The 27565-nt window shown below is 28.4% G+C and overlaps 2 protein-coding genes across 2 annotated transcripts in view; both read left to right on the top strand.

The window, feature by feature from the left end:
- Positions 1-27565, top strand: part of LOC113382938 (F-box only protein 28-like) — a 63551-nt gene that overhangs the window by 21798 nt on the left and 14188 nt on the right. Inside the window, exon 2 of the mRNA XM_026621194.1 lies at positions 15590-15762. The gene's annotated coding sequence lies outside the window, so the exon portion shown is untranslated. The remainder of the gene's footprint in view (positions 1-15589; positions 15763-27565) is intronic.
- LOC113382936 (tubulin beta-1 chain) lies at positions 19184-26408 on the top strand. The gene is made up of 2 exons (XM_026621191.1): positions 19184-19274; positions 25006-26408. Exons 1-2 carry the CDS (start codon positions 19218-19220, stop codon positions 26290-26292), a joined length of 1344 nt encoding a protein of 447 aa, XP_026476976.1. The 5' UTR covers positions 19184-19217; the 3' UTR covers positions 26293-26408.

Raw genomic sequence — 27565 nt, 5'->3', positions numbered from 1 at the left:
GTTGTAAATCATTAATCAATTTTTATTGATTAATGATTTTTTTGTTGTCCTCGAATATATAATTCTAGTACGGGAAGTTCCAGCAATTTGCCTTAAGGCACGATGCCATACACCACTAGTTTGATAATTTATCATTCTCTCAGCTTGATATTTTGTTTTCCGAAACGAATTTCGAAATTGCTACCTCACTTTAATATCGGTTATTCGTAATTATTAATAGCTAACATGGAAATATTTTTTTTCATATATTTTATTTAAATAAATAAGATGAATATTTTGTAATTGAAATTACCTTATAAGTTTGAATATAAAGTTTTCTACTTGATATCAGTAATTCTGATTAAAATAAAAATTAATGTAATTGTTTTTTTTATATCCTTGAATAGTTGTAATTTTAAATCTTATTTGAGTTATTCAGCATAAAAATAGTTTTTAGATATTTTTAGTTTAAATCCATAAGATAAAAATGTAAATGTAAATAAAATTAATAATTTTCAGTTATCTATAAAATTTCTAAATTTAGCACATTTTCTCGCCTATTTCACAAAATCATTGTCCACCATTTCTTGTTCAATGTTGCGTAAACAAGTACAGCTGGCTTTTGGGTGTATGTGATGGCATTGAATTCAGCCCCTCAGAAATTACACATTTATGTTCATGACTCATCCGCACGGGGCGAGGGTTGCGACCCTGGAATCGCACACGTTGAATCACCACCTGAATTGACTTATTTCACCTACCCCCCACAACTTATAGCTACTACCTTTGAATACATTAAATATAAATAAAAGTATAAAAACCGTAAGAAATAGCGAAAAATATATTTACTTTTTTCATACAATTTTTCATCAAGGGGTTGTTTCTAAGGGTCTAAAAAGGGTTAAAAATTTGATAATCAAGATAAAAAACATAAAATATTATTTACTTTATACGTAATTCATATTATATCATACCATAAATTTATTTTTAAGTGTTTTCTCTCAATTTAGAGGTTGTTTGAACGGTTTTAGCGTTTTCAGGGGGTTGAAAATGATTTTATTGCAAGATAAATATATTCAAAAACATTTTTTAATTATATCTTGTAATATTAAAAACGTTTACTAGCGATAAAACGCCTTAATGTCCACTTATCTATTAAGAGGTTGCAACCCTCCAAGGGGGTGGTGGCGGAACTCGAATTGTTTTCACTTTTGAACTTGAGGTTAAGATGGACCTAATTTCAAAATATCAAGCATTTCGGAGCACAGTAAAAAAATTCAGAGGTTATACCCTTTTTTCCTCTCCGTTTACTGCACTAATATACAACATGAATTTACTTATTTAGATTATTCACCGCTCCTCCCCCTCCAGATTATAGCTACTACCTAAGGATACTTTTTTTATTTCCATATAATTACTATCTACCAGATAAGGCATTCAGTAATTTTGGTGACAAATGTGTAAAAACATAAGATTCTAAAATGCTACCCAGTGTTAGTCATTTTAGATTTGAAAATGAATGAGTTAAAATTACAGAACTGTAATAATATTTTTGTACATTACATGATATTTATTAAATGTAAGGGGTTAGTTCTTTTGAGTCTTCTCACTTCTTGATATAATTGATGAGAACGCGTCTTTGGCGAGTTTGTTCGGATGATTTTCTAGTATGGTTTTCTGAAACAACCGAAGAATATAATTTAAACTAGATGTAAGTTGGCCCAGAAGTTGCAACATTTCGACATATCTAAATAATTTACATAATCAATTCAAATTTAAATTTAGCAAATTTTAAAATGATGACGATAGAAGTTTGAAATTTTGACACTGCTCATCATTCCAAACTTTGATATTTTTTTATAATCAAAACTAATTTTCATATACCAATAAAGTTTTATGATACTCATTAAGACTGTGTACTCTGTCATCTAGAAAGTTTCATCAAAATCGTCTAAAAGTTTATATAATACAACTAATTACAAAGAAACGGCCTGGTAGATCCTTACTCAAAACTAATCAGATCACTAAGTATATCACAATTTCCAACTATGATTTTTCGAACTGTTTTTGAGTTTCAAAATTCGTTCAGGAATTTTCTTTAAAACGTGGACAAAATATTTTGCATTCATTTGCTAATTTAACTAGTTGAAAGTGGCATTTAGCCTTAAGGCAAGTTGCATGAACTTTCCGAAAGGTGTAAGAATTGACGTAATCAATCGAAATTGAAATTTAGATATTTAGATAAAATTTTAAACTGTTTCTTTCAAAAATAAAGTTATTTCTGTCAATTAAATCTAAACATCTTAAAAATCTGTTCACATACACACACACACATATTTTTTCCAATTTTGGTCTCATTCGATTCAGAATATCTTGAAACGTCGACAAAACATAAAATTAGCGAATCAAGTTTTTTTATGAAAACATAAAGTTCTCCTTCGGGAAGTTAAAAAGAAACGGCTCGGCCGATCGGCACGAGATTCCAATCAACGCGAGTTATTATGGACTTTCATCGAATGACTTTTGAACTTTTTGAAATTGGTGCAGCAGTTTTTGATAAAATGTCAACGAATGGTTAAATTTTGGCTCACATCCAATACATTCACACATATTTTTTCGCATTTCAAGACACCCACTTTGTCTTTGATGAGTTGCCTCTAAGAGTCTGTATTCTCAAAAATTAATAGTTTCAGTGCTTCATGCAATTACCAATAACAATTATGTAGTATATTGTGTTTATATATAAATTTGTATATTTTATAATGTTTATATTCTTCTATTTGTTCATATCAAATTGCATGATAATAATACACAAAATTATGTCGACACGAGAAATTCAATAAAATATCCTTTATTTTAAATTCCAAGTAATTCCTTATTATAAAAATATGTTTTTTTTACTTTCTCCGGAAAATAGTCATCTGTACCTTTTTTCTCCATAAGAGCGTTAGAAAGGGACTACCATAAGACACACAGTACTAATATGTTATTTTCTATTTTAAGGGTTTATTACGAAATAATAGCACATTATTCAACCAATAAGAATTGCAAATTTTATATGGGCGCGATTTATTACAAAGATTATCACACTGTATATAACTCTGATCTGGTATTTCGTCAGAAATTTTATCAGCACAGTTGGAATAAGTAGTAATTTAATTTATCTCTTGAAAATTTGTTTTTCTAACTTAATTATTTCTTATAGTCTACACCTTTGCCAATGTAAAGATTTAGTTGGTGCTTTTTACTCCACCCATATATAGACAACTTTTATAGACAGTTTTATGAAAAAAACTGCTGAATCTAATTTGAAAATAGCTATACATCTTATAAAACAATTTAATAAAAATTATATTTGGGTATAATAAACTAAATAAAAAAGATCTAAATAAAAAAGTACCAACGAAAAAAAAATTATGGCTATTGTTACATGGTCGTTTATCGCCTGATAGAATGAAGGTGATGGCTGGTTATATTCTTTTGGTTGTTAAAAAGTATTGGTAAAAAATTCTATACTTTTCTGTTTTTCAAATAATGATGGTGGTCCTTTTTACCCGCGGTCCTTCAAGCGCCTTTCTACCCTATATAGTATTAGATACATTGTGTGTTTATTTGTTTGTCCCAAAATTTCGGCGATATCTCTCCATCGAACCACTTTATTAAATAAATTCAAATACGCTTATAGACTTCTAAGTATACAACGTATTTATGGTAATAGCTCACGACAATAAAAAGCAAGTTATTATTAAGTCATATGGTTGACAGAGTTTTTGGCATCGATTTAACAAATGAACTTTGCATGTTTAATTTGCATTAAAATCTAATTATGAACTAAATCAACAATAAAATATAAAAATGATCTCGATTCTTATCGTAGCGTTTAGCTATAACTCATTATGAAATAAATATAGTTCCAGGCAAACATATATAAACTATAACAAAAGTCCTGATGATAATAGCTTCACAAATAGTTTAAGCAACTTGCGCTGGTTTACGTTTTGACATAAAATATGTTAAAAAAAATCCTATTAGTTTCTGCTATAGGTCAAGAAAATAAAAAGTTATCATACTTAAACATTAAATTTTGAATATAGAATGTTAAGAAAAATTATAGTCTCAGAAAATCGTTAATAAAATCATGTTATTTTTGTCTTAATTTTATTAAATGAAGTACAGCTTTTTAACGAATGCGTTTATTTGTTCAACTTTATGATCTTAAATATTACTATTTTCTATTTTTAACTTCCGAAGGAGAAGTTTATGTTTTCGTCAAAAAATCCGATTCGCTAATTTTACGTTTTCTCGACGTTTCAAGCCATTCTGAATCAAATGAGACCAAATTTAGAAAAAGTATGTGTGTGTGTGTGTGAACCGATTTTTTGCCGTAAATCGACGTTTCCTCAAAAACGGCTGGACAGATTTCAAAAATTTAAATCTCGATGAGGATGTATCTCTATTGTTTGTTAGCTTTGTGCGACGATCGGCCAAGCCATTTCTTCGTAAGTAGCAGAAGAGTGAAACATTTTTCGTCCACGTTTTAGTCCGCAGTTCGGAATCGATTTTGAAAATTCAAAAACCGTTTGAAAGATATTGGTGTTGATTAATTTTTGGTAGAGATCGGCCGGGCCGTTTTCTTGTAATAAAGGTTTAAAAAAAATTGCGTCGATTTTTATTATTATTATTTTGACGGTCATATCATAGTCTTCTAGATCATACTAAAATATTACGGCCCGACAACTCGTTTAACTTTAAAAATTCGTTTAAAAAAAAAGTTTGCAAAAATTAGTATCGTTTTTTTGGCATTTGTCAAAATTTGGCAAATTAGACCTTTCATCGACGTTTGCTCAAAAGCGCCTAAACCGATTTCAGAAACTTAAAAACCATTTGATGTTTTTCGATGAGGATTGTCGTTTGTCAGTTTTGTGAGACGACCTGCCGAGTCGTTTCTTTATAATTTGGAAAAAGAGTTAAACTTTTCGTCCAAGCTTATACTGCTGAATCGACTTTTAAAAAATCAAAAACTGTTGAAAGATATTAGTTGGGAATGATACTGATTATTTTTAGTTGAAAATCTATCGAGCCGTTTGAAAAAAATTCAAGCCGATTTTTATGGAACTTTTTTGGCTATATATATCATGGTCTTATAGAACTTACTTAATGTTACGGCCTTAAGACAAGTGGTTTAATTTTAAAAAATTTATCAAAGTTTGAGAAAATGAGTAGTTTTTTTGACGTTTGTTAAAATTAAAACTAGACGATTTACTTGGTATGTTACGATAGAGTACTGGTCTCATACCAACTACTTAAATCATGATTTCACAAGAATCCTTCTATAAATTTATAAACCAAAGAACTATATATAAGTAATAAAAGATTAGAAGAGGGAATATATTACAAAGCAATTAAAATGAGACAATAACGATATGAAACTTCAATTATAAAATTTTGATTTTTATTTAGTTAGGTTTATATTGGGCTCCTGAAAAATGGTAAATATGATCTTCATTCAAGAACTAAATACAGACGAAAAATTTCACACTTTTTTTTTCTAAGTACAAAGAAACGGCTCAAGCGATCGTTCGAAAAATTGGATTGCGTGTAGATATGTTTGTTTATTTTTTCGTGATATGTTAACAATTTTTAATTTTCATCTATATGCGCAGACTTAGGTTATATTGTTCAACTCGAACTAAGCATAAATTAATACATTCTTTTTTAAAGTACATACACATCATATACTAAATACCAATTATAGATTTTATATATACTTTGTTTTAAAATAATCAACATTTCATATATACTTTGTCTTATAATAATTAACATTTTATATATACTTTGTTTTATAATAATTAACATCTACTTTATAATAAAATGCGGAAACCATCTTTAAGAATAATAATTGCAAGATTGGTTACTTTGTAGTATTTATATTTTATAACGTGACCTATTTGCATTCAAATAAGATGTAAAAAAATGCAAGCATGCGATTTTCTCTGTACCATATAGAGCATGATGAAATGTCTATATATGGTTATTAAATATATGGACATATTCATACAAATACACAAGCATTAAGATATATATATATATATATATATATATATCTTCTGTATGTATGGTAAAGGTCACACCTCAGAGTCTGCACATTCAAAAAATATTATCTTCATAAATGACAATTTATGCTTGTGTCGCTATCCCGATGCATATTTACGTATTGTTTGTATTAAATTTCCATCCAATAATGATTAAAATTATATTAAATTATTTTGATTGAATTATTTAATTATCTAAGAATTTTTTTTATTTTGTTGCACATACATTTTATGTACAGCTTTCATCATAGTTCTGTATATCATGGGATTAAGCTTTGTGCTTTATAGAAGAACGCAATGTGAATTAGAAGAAACAATTTTAAAAACTTTTTTATTATTGTAATTAGATTAATCTATTTAATAATCACAATGTAAATTTGAACTAAATATATAAAAGTTATAGTAAAATTGAAATAACTATAAAAATATGTTCAGATGTTGCTTGTTTTTTGTTGGTTAAAATAATCCAGAACAAATATTAATAAAATTCGAATTTGCTACTACTAAAACTAGTTTATGTAATAGTAAAATAAATTTTCAATAGATTTATTACGTTTTTAATAATCATACGAAATAACAACATTTTTAAGTGGAATCCTTGCCAGATACACTGCTGTCAAGTGCAAAATTGTTACAAAGTGGTCTTTAATTTCGATTCGATTTAAAATGGATTCAAAATTGTTGGCTAAAACGTAGACGAAAAATTTCACTTTTTTTTAAAGTACAAAGAAACGGCTCGAGCGATCGTTGTGCAAAACTAATCGATGCTAAACCTTGTCGAGATACATCGATCTGCTTTTAAATTTTGTGGTCCAGCCGTTTTTGAGAAATCTTTATACACACATACCCACACTTAATCACACACACACACACAGGTTGTTTTCAAAATTTGCTCTCATTCGATTCAGAATGACTTGAAACGTCGAGAAAACGTAAAATTAACAAACTTCTCCTTCGGAAAGTTAATAATAGAAACAATAATATTTTATGTATTTTAAATGCATGCATGCGAAATATGCGTAAAAGTACGAAAAATTGGGTTGACGGTAGATTTGTTTGTTTATTTTTTCGTGTAAAAAAAGTAAAAAAAGCCATTTTGCAGTCAAAAATGATCATTAGGCACATGTACATCAAATTGTCAGATATTTCATAGAGATTTTAAAAATAAGTATAAATTTTGTTTACTTCTCCTTAAGACAGCGATGCGGCGCTTACGCGCTTCGATATTCCTTCTATAAAACAGCCACGCAGCACGATTTTTTTTTAAAAAAAGTTCAAAATATTCAAAAAAAAAATCATGATTTAAAAAGAATTCTAATTTTTTCGAATAAGTCAATTTTTTTTTTAATTTTAAAATTCATAGAAATGTAATTTTTTCAACGTTTTCAAAATATTTAAGGTTTCTTCAAAAAGTTCATTTTGAGTACTCGGAGTTCCAGCAATTTGCCTTAAGGCACGATTCCATGCACAACTAATTTTAATTGAGACCCGGTACTCTGAATAAAAACTTCCAAAAGTCAATTGGTTAGGCAATAATGTTGAGATTGTAGTTGTATTTGTATTTGGCCTATCGTGATTTGTGAGTCAATTTCTATGCATAATATAAAGAAGAAAGCACTGGTTCTGTAAGCGATAATCAATACCCCACGTACGTGTTGTATTCTGCGGATATTCTTTTTCGCTATCTGATCACACCGGCAGGCACGGTAGGCCGGTAGGTGGGTTATAGAGAAAATTAGCCGAATTCGAATGAACGATGTAAATTGATTTATTTTTAGTAAACTGCAAGTATTTGTGATGTAATTTTATAATTTTACTAAATGAATTATTAGAATATAGCACTTTATTATAATTCATGTAAGTGTAATGTTATTTTATAATTTTACTAAATGAATTATAACACATTTGAGATTCTCAGCCAATGAAAATTTGTACATTTGCTTCTATCTTCTATGAAAAAGCCAGTGAAGATTATAACGAATCATTTGTTATACTTATACCGACAGAATTTATTTACATACTGGTTTCATAAAGAGACGATTAGTTCCATCGATCTTTCATTTCAATTTAAGGATTAAATATGAAATCACGTACGCATTTGTTTCCGAGTTAGAACTCCTACCACAAATAAAAAATTACACGAACCGTACAAGTGAGCAATAAAAATTAAAAATCTTGGTACGGGGCCCAAAAAATTGTAACAAAATTAATACTCTTTTCTATTTTTTTTATAAAATATCTGAAAATGTATTGAATATATGTCCAATGATCATTTTTGACCGCAAAATGCATTTTCAGATAACTTCCCGTAGTGTAAGTTTTACTTTTTCTTCTGTATCTCTGAAACCGTTAGACCTGCCTTTCCAAAAATTTAATATATTTTTCATTTTGTCAATATAAGCAAAATGTTTTTTTGAATCATTCAAATCGGACGCTCCGTTCTCTCAAACACTGAATTACCATTTTTAGCACTTTTTGCCCCATATCTTCGAAACGACTGGACCCGTCTACGCCAAAAACTAATCAGCACATTTTCGCATCAATAGGAATCGAATTTTTTTTTTAATCATTCCAATCGGTTAATTCGTGCGCCCGAAATTGTGGAAGAAAAATTGTATCCAAACATACACACAAACATATATCCATTTTTTCTGAGGTATGCCAAAATGTCCAGAATCCTTTTAAATGTAAAGATATGCAGAAATTTGCTTTTATAAATCAAATCAGAAAAGACAACTTGAGTTTTTAAAAATACAAAATTATCTTATCAATTAATTGAAGATTAATTAAGAATTCCTACTAGCGTTCTGGCATAGTTCTTCGGCAAGAGAGTTGGGGTAATCTTCAACGAGGCTTTTGTACTTGTTTGAATGACTTGTGCTGATGTCGGATTGATTTGGAAGCGAATTCCTATAGTTCTATGCCGTGTTCTAATTGGCTTAATAATGATCTTCTTACACCCACAACCAAATTTCCTTATAAAATATGAATCAAATTACTTTCATCTATTTACCCTGGTATCCCGTAATAAAATTATTTCAAAAGTTTAGATGTTGAGTCATCTAAATACGATAATAGTCTGCAGTGATGTCATATAAGAATAATACAAAGAAGGATAGTATGCCCACTTCAATCAATTCGTTTCCACAGTATTGTTTTCGTTCGAGAATTGCCCAATTATGTCTACGAGCATTATTGTCAGTTGTATAAATTAATAGAAGACGACAATTTGTAATTATTAAATACTAGAACAGTTGCGAATTGAATTTCATTCGTTTTATATTATTTCAAAAGCTAAATTGAATTATAGGGTTTTAACTGCACATTCTTTTAACACTTTGTGCAGACCTTTTGATTTCTTCTGTTGAAAATAATAATTAAAATTATTGGATTGGTTGATTTAAATTAATTTTTAGATGTTAATTATAACTTCATTAATACATTATGCAGATTTTCATTTTAGTACAATATTATATTTTCCATGATTTTTATGAGTAGTATGAGAACTTTATTATAATTTCTGAAAATAAAGCTGTCCTTTAGTCTAAGCTTTCTTTGAAATCCCCCGAGCCAATTTTCAAAATCAATCAATTTCAATACTAATTTCTGTTAATTTGCATAAGTTTTTTCATAGTTAGCCATTAAAATTTCAAAAGATTTTGCTTTTATCTCAATCCACTTTCCTTGAAGAACTTTCGTCTTTTCATAACTAATTGAAAAAAGCAAAATTTGTGTGCGCATGTTTAAAAATATTGGATTTAATTTGAAAATGAACCAATACGAAAGACATAAAATTGAAAACTCAACACATTTTTTTAATAGTAGATAGATGGGTTTCTAACTCCAAAAACTTATAGAGAACTGTTACTATATTGCTTTCGTAAAGTTAATTCAATAATGCAGTCGGTTGGTCTTATTTTTCCGAATATTTAATTATTAAATAAGGTAGAAATTATTTATCATAAAACATTCTTATTTTTCTATATATATATATAACAATACAACATTCATGAGACAGCAAAAACAATTAATATCTGTAATATTTCCAGTATTCATAAACTACAAAAAAGAATAACATCAAAATTCTATACGATGGGTTTTCAATGGACAGAAATCATATTTGTTGTTTAATTAAATTGATTAGATTCATTACCGAATAATTTTAATGAACAAAATATTTTGGTAATCATACTCTGTTATCTTATCTACCGACAATTCCATTTCTTTAGAATTTTAAAACAAATTTTCATTAACTAAATATGATAATTAAAAAAACAAAGAATATCATTGCCGATGATAAACTAAATTGATAAAACATTATCTACTATTATGATTATGCGTATGATTGAATTTTGTTATTGTTCTAATTATTAAAATTGTTAATTTAAATTTTCAGTAAAATATTCTTCACATTCTTATGCATTAGCATAAACAAATATTTTACTTATTGTTTAAATGAATATATATATATAAAAATAGATCTTTTTAAGCACATATAAATAATATAATACAAAAATAAGTAAAATACTTTGGTATTTTTTACCAAATAGTTTGGAATTCAATTATTAACTCCTGAAAAGAGAAGTTTTTTCTTGCCAAAAAATCCTATTTTCCAATATTGTTTTCTTGGCAATCAAGTCATTCTGAAACGTTTGACAACAAAATTAGATAAAGTGTGAGTGTGAGCCAAAATTTGGCCTTTTGTAGGTGTTTTATTTAAAACGGCAGAACCGATTTTAGAAGTTTAAAAACCATTTGATGAAACTCTGTAAGAATTCGCATTGATTAGTTTTGCGCAAGGATCAGCCGAACAGTTTCTTATTTAATATTTTTGTCAGCATTTTTGCTGAAAATTCTGAATCTATTTTGAAAATTGGCTGGAAGTTTTAGAAGTTGAAATCAATGACTGTTCGGACAATATCAGTTGGGAATCGTGCTAATTAAGTTTTAGTAAAGATCAATCGCGCCGTTTCTTCGTAAGAAATTGTTGAATTTTTTTTTTTTTGACAAATTTAATGAAATTTGCACATAATTTATGATCCAAAAAACATCCAAAAGCATAGGCTTACGAAAAGCACTTTAATTATAAAAATTCGTTAAAGTTTGGAATTATGGGCCGCACTTTTAGGCTGTAAATGGATGTAAATGCCTTGTTTGGCTTTTGGTTTGTTCATGCAGTTTAATAATAATTTTATTATTAAATATGTATGTTTGTGATAAATTTTATTGATACATTTACTGTAAATGATTTACATATATAATAAGAGTGTTTAAAAAATATCAATTGGCAATCAAATTAATTAGTTTTATTTATAGTATAGTTTTATTTTAGTTATTTTGTGTACATCCGACAGGTACTCTTGTATTATTAGTTTTTTTTTAATTATCATATTTAGTTAATGAAAATTTGTTTTAAAATTCAAAAGAAATTGAATTGTCGGTCATAAAGAAATAAGTTTTATGTATACTTATTTCTCTAAAACAAACTAAATTTGTTTAATTATAGCCTAATATAAACATCGCATATATTTTTTTTAACAATGCTTTTCAAATATTTTTTAATAATTGTTTTGTTTACTCACATATTGACCTACTCCCACGGCACACGGCTCTTCAGAGAAAGTCTTAAACATTTAAATTCAGTCCATTCGAGTAAATATTGTTACATATTAAGTAGTCGTGTGTTACATGGTGACTTAAGATAAAAAGTTCGATCTACCCATATTATAAACAAATATACAGAAAAATGTTAAGATGCTGATATATTAAAATTTTATTTAATTTAGTTTTAAGATTTTTGACATTTAATTTTTTTCAACTATAAGTAAACTTCATATTACAAATTTATATTTACACTGCACAAAGATTAGATATTTTACAATACTCTTATTCGATAGATTTTCTGATTTTTAAGTTTATCAATATCAAAATTATGTTTTTTTGTACAGTTTCCTGTAATCAATGGACTTAAATTCTAATTAGAACTATAAACTAAAATTCTAACTAAAAATTAGAAAAGTTTACTCCAATAATTGAAATAACTGCTTATAGTCAAACCTATTTGTTTAAACTGTGAATTTTAAAAGTATGTTAATAGTTATTAGTAATTTTTAAGTTTTTTGCTATAAAAATTTTATGTACATTATTATAAAACCTTGCATTAATTAAAATATTATCCTTTAAATTTATCAACTGAAAATTCGAATAATTTGCTCAAATAATTGAAATATTTACTGGTATGTTATAATTGTGAATCTTGTAAGAATTTCAATAATTTCTATTTAGTGGTACAAAACCCATAGATTTCGAAAAATACTCTTTTTGGCAATAAAATGGGCTTTTCAGCACTATTTCCGCAGAATCTGTATTATCAGTTTCTAACAAAAGGATATTATAATTTTTAATTTTTTAAATTAAAGCAAAGTAATTGTCTTATTCAAAATAATTTTGATATATGTTTTATGCCAAAAATTAAAAAAAAGGAATGCGCGTAAGGTTCACACGCGATTGAAGTAAAACTTATTTGCTACTGTACAAGATGGCATTTAAGTAAAAATAAATACATCATATAACAATTTTGAATAATGTTTTGAGAAATAAAGTAATTGCTGATCAATAAATTCTATAATATTCGTTCACACAGTGTGTTATGTTAACAACGTTTAAACAAATATTGTTTTTGCAACTTCACTCATCATGTAATTGTGTTTGAAGAACTTCATGTAATTAAAATTAACGTACATTCATTGACTGCTTGTATTTTTTTACTTTTTCGCTGGCGATAATCTCATTCTTTGAACAGCTGCAATATCTGTCTTGCCTAAAAAATATTTTCCTAACTTCAAAGATTTATAGAGACTACGAATATTATAGAAATAATTTCTAATCAATGAACTTACGTTTATTTCACGACACAAATGTTTAATTTGTTTTATTATTTTCAAGGAACAGGGTAAAATATTCTTTTGATTCAAGCATTTTTTATTAAATCAAGATTTGTACTACGATGTAACTTATAAATGTTTATTTATCTATGCCGATTTTCGACGACAGATCTCTATTCACAAACACGACGACTCGACGACTAATCACAATCGGCCCGTATAAGAATGATATCATCGAGGGCGAATAACGAATCATTGGCACTCGACTCGGCCGTAACGCACTTCCGTTGCCTTTGTACGGATTTACACCCTAAAGAAGATTTACTTCAAAAATATGAACACTTTAGCATATTCTGAAATCACCAAGCATTGTTTTATTAAATTGATATAAGATACTTTTAATTATGAACCATTTCTTCCAAGTTTAATTCTTATTTTTCATTACTGGATAAGTTGCATGAAAACGTTGCGAGTATGGACAAGGTAATTATGGTTTTGTGAAACCAAATAACCATGAGGATGCTTTCATTTAAATCCATAGTTAATGTAGCTGTCCAAAATTATAAAAATAAAACCACTTTAATCCTGCAAATTTTTGCATCAGGAAAATTTTGCAATAAATTAAAATCTATTTTATTCATTTCTATTAGCCAGGTGTTTAATATTGCTTAATAAGTTGAGTTAGTACATGTAACTATAATTAAAATATGCCAAAAAATATGTCAAAATAATTCGTTATAGAATCACTCATAATATGTATAGTAATACGATTGATCTACAAACTCAAGTCTAGTATAAATCGAAGATACATGATAATTAGTTGGTGTAAATTTTATTTGACGGGATGGAGTATTTTTAGCAAAAATTCTTTTAATTCTTATACTTTTTTAATAAGCGTGATTTAGTACATAAATATTTGTCAATCAAAATAATAGCGCAATACCAAAAACACACAAAAAAATAATTTTGACCTATCAAATTTAATGGTTTGCTTGCTTGCATTTGGTGGGTTGGCGTATTCTATTTCATTACTAATAATTTTGAATAGTGTTCTTTTCCATTTGTTTATACATTTTTGATAATCATCATTAGTTACATAAACATTTGTTAATCAAAATAATTACATAATACCAAGAAACCACAAAAAATCGCTATAGACTGCAACGTCGCCTCGTGTCCATCTGACCATCTGTGCAAACAGATGTCCATTGAAACTCCTTCTGTTACGATGTAAGAAATTTTGTTGAATTTAAATAAGTTAAAATTGTTGAAGAATGATATAATAATATTAATTATCGCCTTGGAGTTGACAATACTTAGATGTGAATAGTTGTTTTGACAATTATGCTGTATCTTGAGGGCTTATTAGCCGAATTTGTGACTATTCAGAGTCCAGGGTTGACCATGCAAAGAAACTATTTCGGGCTTATCATTTTGGCTGTGCTTTCATGAACTTTGGTTCATATACAGCCTTGAATAATGCTAAATTTATTTAAACAAATATTTTATTTATTTTCATAAACCTTTTCACCAAAATTTATTCCAGGTTTCTATTTTTCTCTCTCTGTCATCAAATTATCTTATTATTATATCATTCTCATGCCATATTTTTCTAGTTGTTTTTTTAATTAGATAAAGTAAATGAAATAATAGTTAGTATTAGTACCAGATTTTCTTTCAGTCAACTTTTAGGAGGCAACAATTTTATTATGTAATAGACAGTTATGAAGCAATTCTATTTTATAAATATGACACATATACATGTCTTTTATAGTTTTATGTTTTTCTATAAAATTATTTGTCCGTTAATACACTGAAGATGGGTCAAATAAGGTCTCAAAACGTAGACAAACCTCATTATTTTTTAAAAACATAACATAACTTTTATCTTTATAATAATTGGAATTGTTTTATAGGTGTAAATATAAACTTTTGTTTATTATATTTATATATAGATTCTCTAAAATCTTTTTCTTCAATTTTGTGTTATGAATACTAAGATTATTAACTTATCTATATTTTTTAGGTTTTTCATATGCAAGTGTATAGCCGTTATTCTTTATGGTATATGTAATCGTGTTTTGTAAAATATTAATAAATCATAGAAACATTTAATGTAAAGATTTATAAAACATTGCACTCTCTACATTCTTACTTTAATAACAAAACATGCTTTATCTGGTATCAACACTTGTTAAAACTTAATAAACTCTGTATCACATATCAAGTAAATGTAGTAAATGTAAATAATTAGGTACATATAAATAATCAGGTACATTTATTTCGATGCGTTGTCATAAAAAAAAAATTAAAACATATTTTTCGGTGAATATATATAATAAAAATCGGTTGTCTGCCCGATGGCCGGTTCATGATGTGAGGGCACCAGAAAATCTGTGATTCCCCTTCCTTCTAATATTTATTAAAACTATAACTATTTTATTCCTAATGTTTATTAACACTTATATGCATGCTTTTATTCATGCGTAACTTCTACTTCCATGTTTCCTATAAATTTATTGTATTGACTTCCTAATAACGCTGCATTTGGTTTTTAGAAGGCAATGTTTAACCAAATATATATGTTTATTTTTAGATTTGTTTTAATACTGATATTTTTTTAATTTGTTGTAGCAATGTCGGGGAATGACTACTTTGACTTGGAAACATATTGTCGTCTATATTTTCAAGTAAAACATATGTCACTACTGCTTGATATCAAGCACTTTGAGATGAATATAAAACCTAGAGATCCATAGTCCTTACTAAGATGGGATGGCCTAAGGTCGCAACGGAGCACGAATGAGGTATGTCAATGAGGTCAACATTACAGAATATTATTATATTCGTTACAATATAATAATATTAATTATATTATAAGTTTTCTGCTTGATGGCAGAATTAAAATATGTCATAATATATACATGCGTCAGTCGATAAAGTTTCTTATATGAAATAATACACCTCTTTTTGCCAAATGCTTAACTTTTGCATTCGAATGGTGACAATATATCGAAACTGTGAATTTTTTAGTTAGAGGGGCCAATTCTCTGATAAAATAGAAATGTTAGGACAATGATATGTTACGGTCCTGTCTTCGAATAAATTGGTAGTAACAAACTGTTAAAAATCTGTGTACTGCACACATTACGGCGTTTCACACATAAAACTTAAAATACTAACCTACCTAAACAAATGCCAAAAAAACAAGTTCATCATAAGTGCATCTTCCTAATGTGTTCTTGATAACAAATGCGTGAGTTAGATTTTTTGTGGAAAACGCCTGATTGCACAGCAAATACAAAGTATTTAACGGATTTTACTACTAAATCATGAGATAGAACTATAACATAGCGTTGGCATATTTTTTTCTCTATTTTATCGGAGTATTGGCTCCTATATGTTTCGCTAGAAAATGCACCGTTCCAACATATTGTTGCTCTTCGAGTGCAAAGGATCAATATGCGGTAAGTAGAGATGTATAATTACAAATAAGAAAGCCCCATAGTCGTCGCCACTATGCACCATCAAATTAGACCAGGTTTTTTCATTAATTTTTTTTCTAAATTTTTCTAAAAAAAAAGTATGAGTTTGCAAAAAAGTATATTCGAGTTACTGGTATATTTAAAAAAAAAAGTCTGGAGCGTAAAGGTTGGAAATATTTACAATTATATCCACATGCTTGTACATCCGCGTTTATAGATTTTTTTATTGTTTTTGAACAGCAATTATAAATTAAGAGCTCTATAAGCTATTGGGCTAATTTTATATCTCAAACAGTTGTCTCATCTCTGAGTTATAAATTTTATTATTATAATTTCTGTAATATGTCGAATATTTTACTCGAATTTACTTATAATATAGTCTACAATTTGAAAGTATATCTTGCCGAATAATTTTCACTAGAAAATATATTGCTATAGGTAGATAGCAAATGACAATCGTTGCCACTACACTACCGCTTGACATCAGGCTCCTCAAAACGGCAAAATATACTTTCGACCTTTTTTTAGGACTAGCTGCTCTGGCCACTTACCCGATATTTAGTCTTTTTTATAGAAATTAAATGAAAACTAGTGGTGTATGGCATCGTGCCTTAAGGCTAATTGCTGGAACTTCCTGTACCCCAATGAAACATTCGAAGAATAATAAATGTATTCAAATAGATTATTATAAACACCATAACTTCAACATGATTTGATAAGTGAATTTTGTCATTTTTATTTTAACTAAGTTTTATTAAACGTTCCTATTATTGTAATTAACATACATATATATTCACAAAATGGGTTTTGTAATGATTTTTGTTTATGTCCTTTTTGAACGGAACCGGAACAAACATAAGAACCGGTTTTTGAATCGGTTTATTATTTTTGCGTTTCGGGAAAAAAATGTTAGCATAACATCACTGGGCAAAATATAAGATTTGGGTGCTTATTTTTTTGAATGATTTTTGCACATTTTGCTCCGTTTCTCCGAAACGGCTGGACCTGCCTTCGCCAAGTCTAATCACTATTATTCCCCATCATTACTCTCAACAACTCGAATTTTCTGCACTCTTTGCTCCATATCTTCGAAACGGATGAATCTGCCTTTGTCAAAAACTAATTAGCACATCTCCTTAACAATAGAAATCGAAAGTTTTCTGAATCGTTGAAATCGGTTGATCCGTGCGCTTGACAACGTGGACAAAAATTTGTATCCACACATACATACACACCTTCACTTTTTCTAAGGTATGCCAAAATGTTCAGAAACCTTCAAAACGTGAAGGTATGCAAAAATTTTCAAATGCGACTTTTAACGATTACAATAACTTACCTTAAGGAAAGTTAATAGAGGTGTATCTGCCTTAAGGCAAATTGCTGGAACTTACCGTACCGTCATGAAATATTCGAAGAATATTAAATGTTTTCAAATAGGTTATTATTAACACTGTAACTGTCATTTATAGACAAAATATAAGAGAGAGGAGCTTATTTTTTGAATCATTCAAGTGGGATGCTTAGTTCTCTCAAAAACTGCCATTTTTTGCACATTTTGCTCCGTTTCTCCGAAACGGCTGAACCTGCCTTCGCCAAAATCTAATCACCACTATTCCCCATCATTACAAATTGAGTGTTTTTTAGATCATTCAAATCGGATACTCCGTTCTCTCAAAAATTTCTATTTTCTGCACTCTTTGCTCCATATCTCCGTAACGGTAGGACCTGCCTTTGTCAAAAACTAATCAGCACATCTCCCTATCAATAGGAATCGAATGTTTTTTGAACCATCGGTTGATTCGTGCGGCCGAAAACGTGGACGAAATTAAAAAAATTGTAAAAATTCTCAATTTCGATTTTTGGACGATTACAATAACTTACCCTACGGGAAGTTAATAGTAGTGTATGGCATCGTGCCTTAAGGCAAATTGCTGGAACTTCCCGTACCGTATGAAATATTCGAAGAATATTAAATGTTTTCAAATAGATTATTATAAACACTATAACTTTCATTTATAGACAAAATATATGATAGAGGATAGAGGAGTTTATTTTTGAATAATACAAATCGGATGCTTAGTTCTCTCAAAAACTGCCTGTTTTTGAACATTTTGCTATGTTCCTCCGAAACGGCTAGACCTGCCTTTGTCAAAATCTAATCACCACTATTCCCCATCATTACGAATTGAATGTTTTATGGATTATTCAAATCGGATGCTCTGTTCTCTCAAAAAACTCGATTTCTATTTTCTGCACTCTTTGCTCCGCATCTCTGAAACGGCCAGACCTGTCTTTGCCAAAAACTATTCAGCTTATCTCCCTAACAATAGGAATCGAATAAATGAAACATTGTATCCATACATACATACACACACATACACACACACATACATCCATTTTTTATAATTTAGCCAAAATGCTCAGAAACCTCTGAAACGTAAACATATGCAAAAAAAATTATTTTTCGATATTTTTGCAATTACTATAACTTACCCTACGAAAAGTAAAAACATAATTCGTTACAAATGTGCAACAATCTGCACAACCCACCCCTGTTCTTCGCATATTCACCAGTGTATTGTGTCCAATAAGAACGCTCCGTTGGGCGTGCCGGTGTCTCCCCGACTACAAAAACGGTTGAACCATCGCCAGCCGGCGCAGTCGTTGTTCCGAGCTTGCGAACAAAACAATTAACTCAAGAAAAAGTTAAATTTCAAGTGAACAAGAAGAGATAAATAAATATTTATTAATTTCTTTAAAAAAAATAATAAACAAATATGAGGGAAATCGTACACATCCAAGCCGGACAATGCGGAAATCAAATTGGCGCCAAGGTGAGTTTCCTTTAATGGTAATAATAGTTTCCTTTAGTGATAATAGTGAATTTTAGTGATTTGTGGTGATATGAATTTTGGTGATGAAATTGTGAAGTTCAGTGCAGCTTGGGGGTCATTCATTGGAATTATTTAAAAAAATATATATATATATATATCAACTAAAGTACATGTGGTGTGAAAATATATCCAGTAAATTATTTTAGTATCTTATCCTAGAATGACTCCTAGGACTACCGTCGACTATCACTTTTATGAGCTCTATTTACACATATCTTAATTTATATCACTTAATTTTGGTGTGATAAGATTGTGAATGACAAGCGGTGTTACTTGCCAGTGACGTTAATGAAAATCACGTTTTAAAGTCTTATTTTATTTATTCAAATTATAAATGAGTGTTTATTTAGATGAAAGTTTGTTTGAACTATCTCAAAGTATGTATGTAGAGATGTTTTCGAAATCTACTCATTTTGGGCTTGTCTAATTTTCAAACAGTTAAAAATTAGAAATTAGCAAAAATCAACTTATGTTTTTGATTTTTATCAATGTTGAAAAATTATGCTTAAATTTATATATTATCTCTATTTTCTAAAAAAATCTAAACTTTAGACTTTTCTATTTTCTATTGTGTGTTTCTGCTCATTATGTGTAGCCTAATTTTCAAGCGATTTTTACTTATAAATTAGTACAAAATGAAATTTTTTATCAAAGTTGAGAAATTTATTTAATCTACTTGAAAATTATATCTTATTTTTATTTTCAACTGAAGTATCTTTTTAAATTGTAATTTTATAAACAGTTAATCAAACTTTTTAATCATCGTGTGAGAAACATTAATTATTTTTTAAGCTATTTTATATCAAATTATTTTTGAATTTTTAATTTATAATTATTATTTTATTTAGATGAAAGGAAAAAATGTTTTCGAAATCTATTCATTTTGCGTTATCTAGTTTTCAAACAGTTTATAAAAATAAAGTGAAAATGAACTTTTATTTTGATTTTCACCAATGTTGAGAAAAATAGTATTTTATCTCTATTTCCTAAAAAAACAAATAAAGAATAGAATTTTCTAAAAATGTTCAATTTATTTTATCCCTATTTTAAATTTATATTTTTTCTCTATTTTATCTAAATTTTATCCCCTTTCTTAATTGTAATTTTATAAATAGTCAATCAGAATATTTCATCATTCTATGAGAAACTTTTATTGTTTTTTACCCTTTTTTATATAAAATTATTTATTATTTTTATTGCACTATTATTATTTTTAGATGAATTTTTGAACTATTGCACAATATATATATGTAAAAATGTGTTCGAAATAAATTTTCAAACAGTTTTTAGAAATTAGCAATATTTTTATGAAGTTTGGGAGAACATATTATTTATTTTTAATTTATATTTTATCTCGATTTTCTAAAAAAAATCCTAAAAGTTATAGATTTTTCTAAAAATATTAAATTTATATTTCATCTCGTTTTAAATTCATACTTTATCTCTATTTTTATTATTTTTATTTATTTGCAACTAATTATTGGCCTCTTTTTTAATTGTAATTTTATAAATACTCTATCAGAATATTTTATTATCTCATAGGAAAATTTATTGATTTTTTAAACCTTTTTATTATCATTATCTATTTATTCAGACAATCAGAAAATACAATTTATTTTTTAAGCTGTTTAATATCAATGGCCTTTATTATTGTTCGCTAAAGAAAAATCATTATCCATAATTTAAAGGAAAATAATAAATCTTAAAATAAAATAAAATAAATCTACTTATGCGAGCTTAATTAATTGTTTTCCCTGGAACATTTTTTTTATTCAAATTGTTCTGTTTGAAATAATTTATGATTTTCGTTTGCTTCTGCAATAATTCTCTAATTCTGTTCAATTTTAATTTAAAGATTTTTTAATTGAAAGAAACAAATTGCAATATTTATTTTAAATAAAGTGTATTTTAACATTTTTGGTATCACGTCCATAATTGATTTATAACAAAAGTTCAAAATATTTTTTGCGATGATTAACTATAAGCTATAAGAAAGTTGAATAATTATAAAAAAATTTTTATTAATTCCTAACGTTCTTGCTTAAAGGAGCCGAGGCATTATTGATAAAAATAACTAAAAAATTGTTGAGTAATTTTTGGAGGCACTGAATCTATGAAATTCTCTTGCAAATCTTTAGAAAACAAATTGAATAGATAAACTTATACATTTTATTGAAATATATAATTCCAAAATGATTTTTACTTGAATTTTGGTGGTAATTATGTAATGATGATCTTCGAATCATGCTTGTTTAATGCTTAGATTTAAAGTTTAGATGTTTTATATGTTAAAATAACAAATATTTATCGATGTTTATGAATTTATACTCAAAATATGATTTGTTAGTTAATTGCTGTCGAATTTATTTTAAAACTCTCAGTCAGCGATTTTCGAGATATAAACATTATACTCAATTATTTTATAAATAAAGCATATATATTATACGATTCTTCGCATAGTATATCTATTATGTACTATATTTCAATTTCTTCTATAAATAAGTATTTGAGTAAAAAGTCCACTGAGTAATCTATTTATGTTCCAAATTCGTCAATTATGCGAATTGTATATTCTCCATATTCGTCAATAAATAGAAGTACATAGTTAGTTATATTTAGGATTGTTAGGATATATCACCTCATTATCAATTTATGTGTTCGTAGAACTATAATTCAAGTATTCGTGAAATTTTAATATTGATTTTCTGATTTGTATCAGCTTCACACGATTTTCTTACGATTAGTACGAATTATGAATCATAGTTGCTTCCAATTTTATATTGATTTTTTCATTTTTTTATCTGAATAACATTGTTCTAAGAAACAAAGTTATCATTGATAACTATCAATAAAATTTAGTTCATTACGAACATTAAGGAATTATCCGTGCGAATTTGCTTTTGGCACCGTTACTTGTTTCTTTGGTAATTTAATTAACATTGAAAAAGTGTGACTAGGTTGACACGCGTATAGATTTTTTTAGTTTATTTTTATTATTTGCTACATAAACAAAAAGATAGAGGTAATTTTCAACATAAATAGAGTTTCAAGTTTCTGCAAATGTTTTATTCGGTTTCACTCTAATATTCAATGTTATATCAGAGAAGAAAAGAATACAATCATACAAAAGTTATATTAACTTATACATATTTATAAATTAAAGAATAATAAATTATTAAGTATTAGAATACATCAAATGCAAAAACAATTTTATGTGAATGCACTAGCAATAGAGTCAATGTTGGAAATTTTAATGATAAAAAGTGACTTCTGCAATTTAGATACATATAGACATTGTTTATGTCAACTTTCGTACCATTTGGAGTTGAAATTTTTTCTCAATTCTTCTTTTCTTATTTCCTCCTATTTTTATAGTTTCATCAGCTGCTCTTAACATCAATTTTTCTAGTTTGAATTTAATAAAATCATTAAAGTGTGAAACAATGGATAGTATTAAAAAAAATTAAAACTGTCTTGAGGCACTATGCCACTTACTCCCGTTTTCATCTACCAGTTTTGTAGATGTGTGAAGTATCGATGTTATATGGATGAATATTATATAATTATATGAGTCTAACACAATATCATTTTGAGTTTCTGAACCTGAACATAAGTCCTCTGATAATAAATTAAACTTCGGTTTAATAAAATCCAAAACTTAATCACCCAGAGTAGGATTATCGTTAATCTTTGAAAATGTCAATCGATTTCGCAAAACTTCTTAATTAGAAAAACCCCTTGTAAAAATATTATAATTAAGTAATTATAAATTTGATATTTCAAGATCAAAATTGTTAATTTTGTTCTTTATAGACTAATTTTTACTTTCAGTAAGAATATAGAAGAGCCCCAGCGGATTTGGCCACTTTTAAATTCAACAGATAATTCGAATTTGTAGTTCAAAGTAATTTAAATAGTTGTTCTTTAAATCCTTAATAATTGCATAATCAGTAATTAGGAAGCCATGAGAATAATGTAGTCAGAATAGTCTACTGAGCCCTTATGCAGCATAATATTCGTCTTGTATGAAATAATTAAAGCAAAGGCAATGCACAAGACATTGTAAATTAAATAAATACACAAAATATTTTACTGAAAACAGTATTTTTTTATATTTTTTGATAAAATACATATTGCCAACAAAAAGGTTCATAGAAGCTACTTGCAAGTTTGAAGAATTATTAGAACTTTCAGAAAATTTAAATCAGTCAAATTTCTTTTGTTAGTGAATGGATCCAATCTACCCAGGTCATTGATGTTTGATATACTTGCATATCTAATCCAACGTCACAAAATCGAGAAAATAGTTGCCGTTCATCCATTCCAGAATAATTTTATAATTTATTGCCTGCATTTACAGTTGGTCTCGACGTCTTCCGCGCTCATGCATGATTGTTCTGATCATTAAACACATAACGGTTTGCACTAACTTGCATAATAATTAAAAATTTCGTCTTGAACTCTAAAACACATTTGCCCGTGAATTACTAGTTGAATACAACATGCCCGATATGCGAATGAACTGCTTCAATGAGAATTCAATGCACTTATTAAACACATTGGCACTTGGCGTCATTTCAAGTAATATTTTCTAATTATAAGAAACCATAACACAGAATTGGTTTTAAGTCAACGAAAATTTTAATATAGTTTTTCTACAATTATTTAAATATCACCTTAAAATTTGAGCAACATTAAGGCAAAGCTATGTTACGTAGTGTTTGCAAATAAAATGGTACTGAAAACTGTCAAAATACTATGTGCAGACAGACGTTTTACACATAAAATATAACTTCATTCATATGTTATTATGTCACATCACAAAAATGCACTTCGACATCTTTGTTAGTTTTACTATCTAAACACCTGACTGCACAGCAACCACATAGAATTTTGTCAGTTTTTAGTACCATTTTATATAAAAAAACGCTACATAGCATAGCTTTGCTATAACATTGTTCTATTTTACGGCAGAATCGTACCAATAATTTGCAAATTTATTTACCTATATATAATTTTTTTACTTACCGAATATTTAGGTTTTCAGAGATAAGAAATCTACTCCTAAACTTATTTTCATAAATTTGTATTACCAGAATGCTCTTTGATCCAATTTTAATATGATCGTTATTTTAGGTTTTTCTAAATGCATGGATTTATAGAATCGTAAAATGCATTTTTGACAATAACTTTTACAAACTATTACCATCAAAACGCTTTCGACCCTTTTTTTATGTTTTTTTGTCTTTTTGATAGAAAATTGATGAAATTGTTAAAAAAAATGCACCAGTATCTGACTATCTTAGATTTCTTTTTAATTTTCTAGAATATTCCAGGATATAAACATTTTCTCAGCCTTATTTCTAAAATCATTTAAATTCCATACTTTTTTATTTCATTTCATATTTATAAGTGTTTTCTACTAATTTTCAGCAGTTTGGAGACTGCAGCTACCATTTGGCAGACTTTTATAAATTTAACTGATTTTTTAATTACTTGTAATATAGCTTCAAATCCCACATTACTACAGCTAATTAGCTACATGAATGACACAGAGTTCACTTCCCAATTTCAATATCATCACCAATATCTATTATCTAATATCATTATTATGATTCTAATATAACATGTAAAATAAATGAAGAAGGTTACTGAATTTAATTTTTTTTAGTTCTGGGAGATCATCTCCGATGAACATGGTATTGACCCAACTGGTGCCTACCACGGAGACTCCGATCTTCAATTGGAACGTATTAATGTTTACTACAATGAAGCATCCGGTGGTAAATATGTTCCTCGTGCAATTCTAGTAGATTTGGAACCAGGAACTATGGATTCTGTTCGTTCTGGACCATTTGGACAAATCTTTAGACCAGATAATTTTGTTTTTGGACAAAGTGGAGCGGGAAATAACTGGGCCAAGGGACACTATACCGAAGGAGCTGAACTTGTTGACTCTGTTTTAGATGTAGTTCGTAAGGAAGCCGAATCATGTGACTGCTTACAAGGATTTCAGTTAACTCATTCTTTGGGAGGAGGTACCGGATCTGGCATGGGCACACTCTTAATCTCAAAAATTCGTGAAGAATACCCAGATAGGATAATGAACACATACTCAGTAGTGCCATCCCCTAAAGTATCAGACACAGTGGTAGAACCTTACAATGCAACTTTATCCGTACATCAATTGGTAGAAAATACAGATGAGACCTATTGTATTGACAATGAAGCTTTATATGATATTTGCTTCAGGACTTTAAAATTAACCACACCCACTTATGGAGATTTAAATCACTTAGTTTCCTTAACAATGTCTGGAGTCACCACCTGCCTTCGTTTCCCTGGTCAATTAAATGCTGATCTGAGAAAATTGGCAGTAAATATGGTACCGTTCCCACGTCTCCACTTCTTCATGCCAGGTTTCGCACCCCTCACATCCAGAGGAAGTCAACAATACAGAGCCCTCACAGTCCCAGAACTCACACAACAAATGTTTGATGCCAAAAACATGATGGCCGCATGTGATCCACGACATGGACGCTACTTAACAGTAGCAGCCGTCTTTAGAGGACGCATGTCCATGAAGGAAGTAGATGAGCAGATGTTAAATATCCAAAACAAGAACAGCAGCTACTTCGTAGAATGGATTCCAAACAATGTCAAGACAGCCGTTTGTGATATTCCGCCCAGAGGTTTAAAAATGGCTGCTACTTTCATTGGTAACTCCACTGCCATCCAAGAACTGTTCAAACGTATCTCAGAACAATTCACTGCTATGTTCAGAAGAAAGGCTTTCTTGCATTGGTATACTGGCGAAGGTATGGATGAAATGGAATTCACTGAAGCCGAGAGCAACATGAATGATTTGGTCTCAGAATACCAGCAATACCAAGAAGCCACTGCTGATGAAGATGCCGAATTTGATGAGGAGCAAGAAGCTGATGTCGATGAAAACTAAATTGTTTTTCACTTAAAATTTTCACTTGCGTTCTGAGATAATAGATTTTACAAAAAGCTTTTCTGAGTTACATGCACCAGATTTATTATTTATTTTATTAGCCATGACAAACTCAATGCGGATTTTTGTAAAGCAACGAATATATATTCCAAATTTAAAAGTTATAGATATGTCTGTTATTCCTTGAACACAAAACAAATATTTTCAATTTATTTTTTGTCAAATCAAATGCTGTATTTATTATATTTAATAAATGACAATTTATTGACCAATATTTTATGTACTTTTATTTTATAATACCGTATTCCGGTATATTAAGGAAAGTTGGACTTTAAAGATGATTTTTAGAAAAAGTAGAAAAGTGAATGAGACAAAACTGTTTTATTCTATCAATTAGACTTGTAAGATTTTTATAGAACAAAATTTTGCATCGTAGAACGTCATTTAATCGCTGTTTTGCTGAGTCCTTAATTCCGTGATAAAATTTGCCGCCTAACATAATACCGTACATCGTTTGTGTCTAATTCTACGAATGCTTCAAAGCATACGTTATTGTTCAACCGATTTGAATGGTTGAAAAACCATTCGATTCCTATTGATAGGGAGATGTGCTGATTAGTTTTTGGTCCAGACGTTTTGAAGATACGGAGCAAAGAATGCAGAAAATAGAAATCAAGTTTTTAAGAGAACGGAGTATCCGATTTGAATGATCTAAAAAACATTCAATTTGTAATGATTGGAAGAAAAGGTGATTAGTTTTTAGCAAAGGCACGTCCAGCTATTTCGAAGATACAAAGCTAAATATGCAAAAAATGGCAGTTTTTGAGATAACTAAGCGTCCGATTTGAATTCTTCTAAGAACTTTCTTTTCAACAAAATAATTGCTTTTAGAAAAAAAAATTTGTTTCTAATTTTTTTTCAAACTCTTTTTTTTTAAGAATTTTTTTTTTTTTTTTGTTTATCGAAAATAATTCAGATTTTAATTTTAATTCTGCTCTAATATACTTTAAACAAATAATTTCAACTTTGCGATTCAGTTTATATAATATATCTTGTAAATATTAGACAATGTTACAATATTTATAAAAAACTATTTAATATTCCTCGATCATTTCGTTACGGTACGGGAAGTTCCAGGAATTTGCCTGGTTATTAACAGTTATTATCAATATTATTACTGAATACTAAAACAGCCTCCTTGAATAAAAGATGTTTTCATTATTGTTATTAATATAAAATTTATTTCTCTAGAAATATATCATTTATTTATTCA

Source organism: Ctenocephalides felis, unplaced genomic scaffold (assembly GCF_003426905.1).
Source record: "Ctenocephalides felis isolate EL2017-DRISC unplaced genomic scaffold, ASM342690v1 CF-g0.4_SCAFFOLD_03570, whole genome shotgun sequence".
Classification (NCBI taxonomy): domain Eukaryota; kingdom Metazoa; phylum Arthropoda; class Insecta; order Siphonaptera; family Pulicidae; genus Ctenocephalides; species Ctenocephalides felis.
This window is presented reverse-complemented; position numbering and strand designations above follow the sequence as displayed.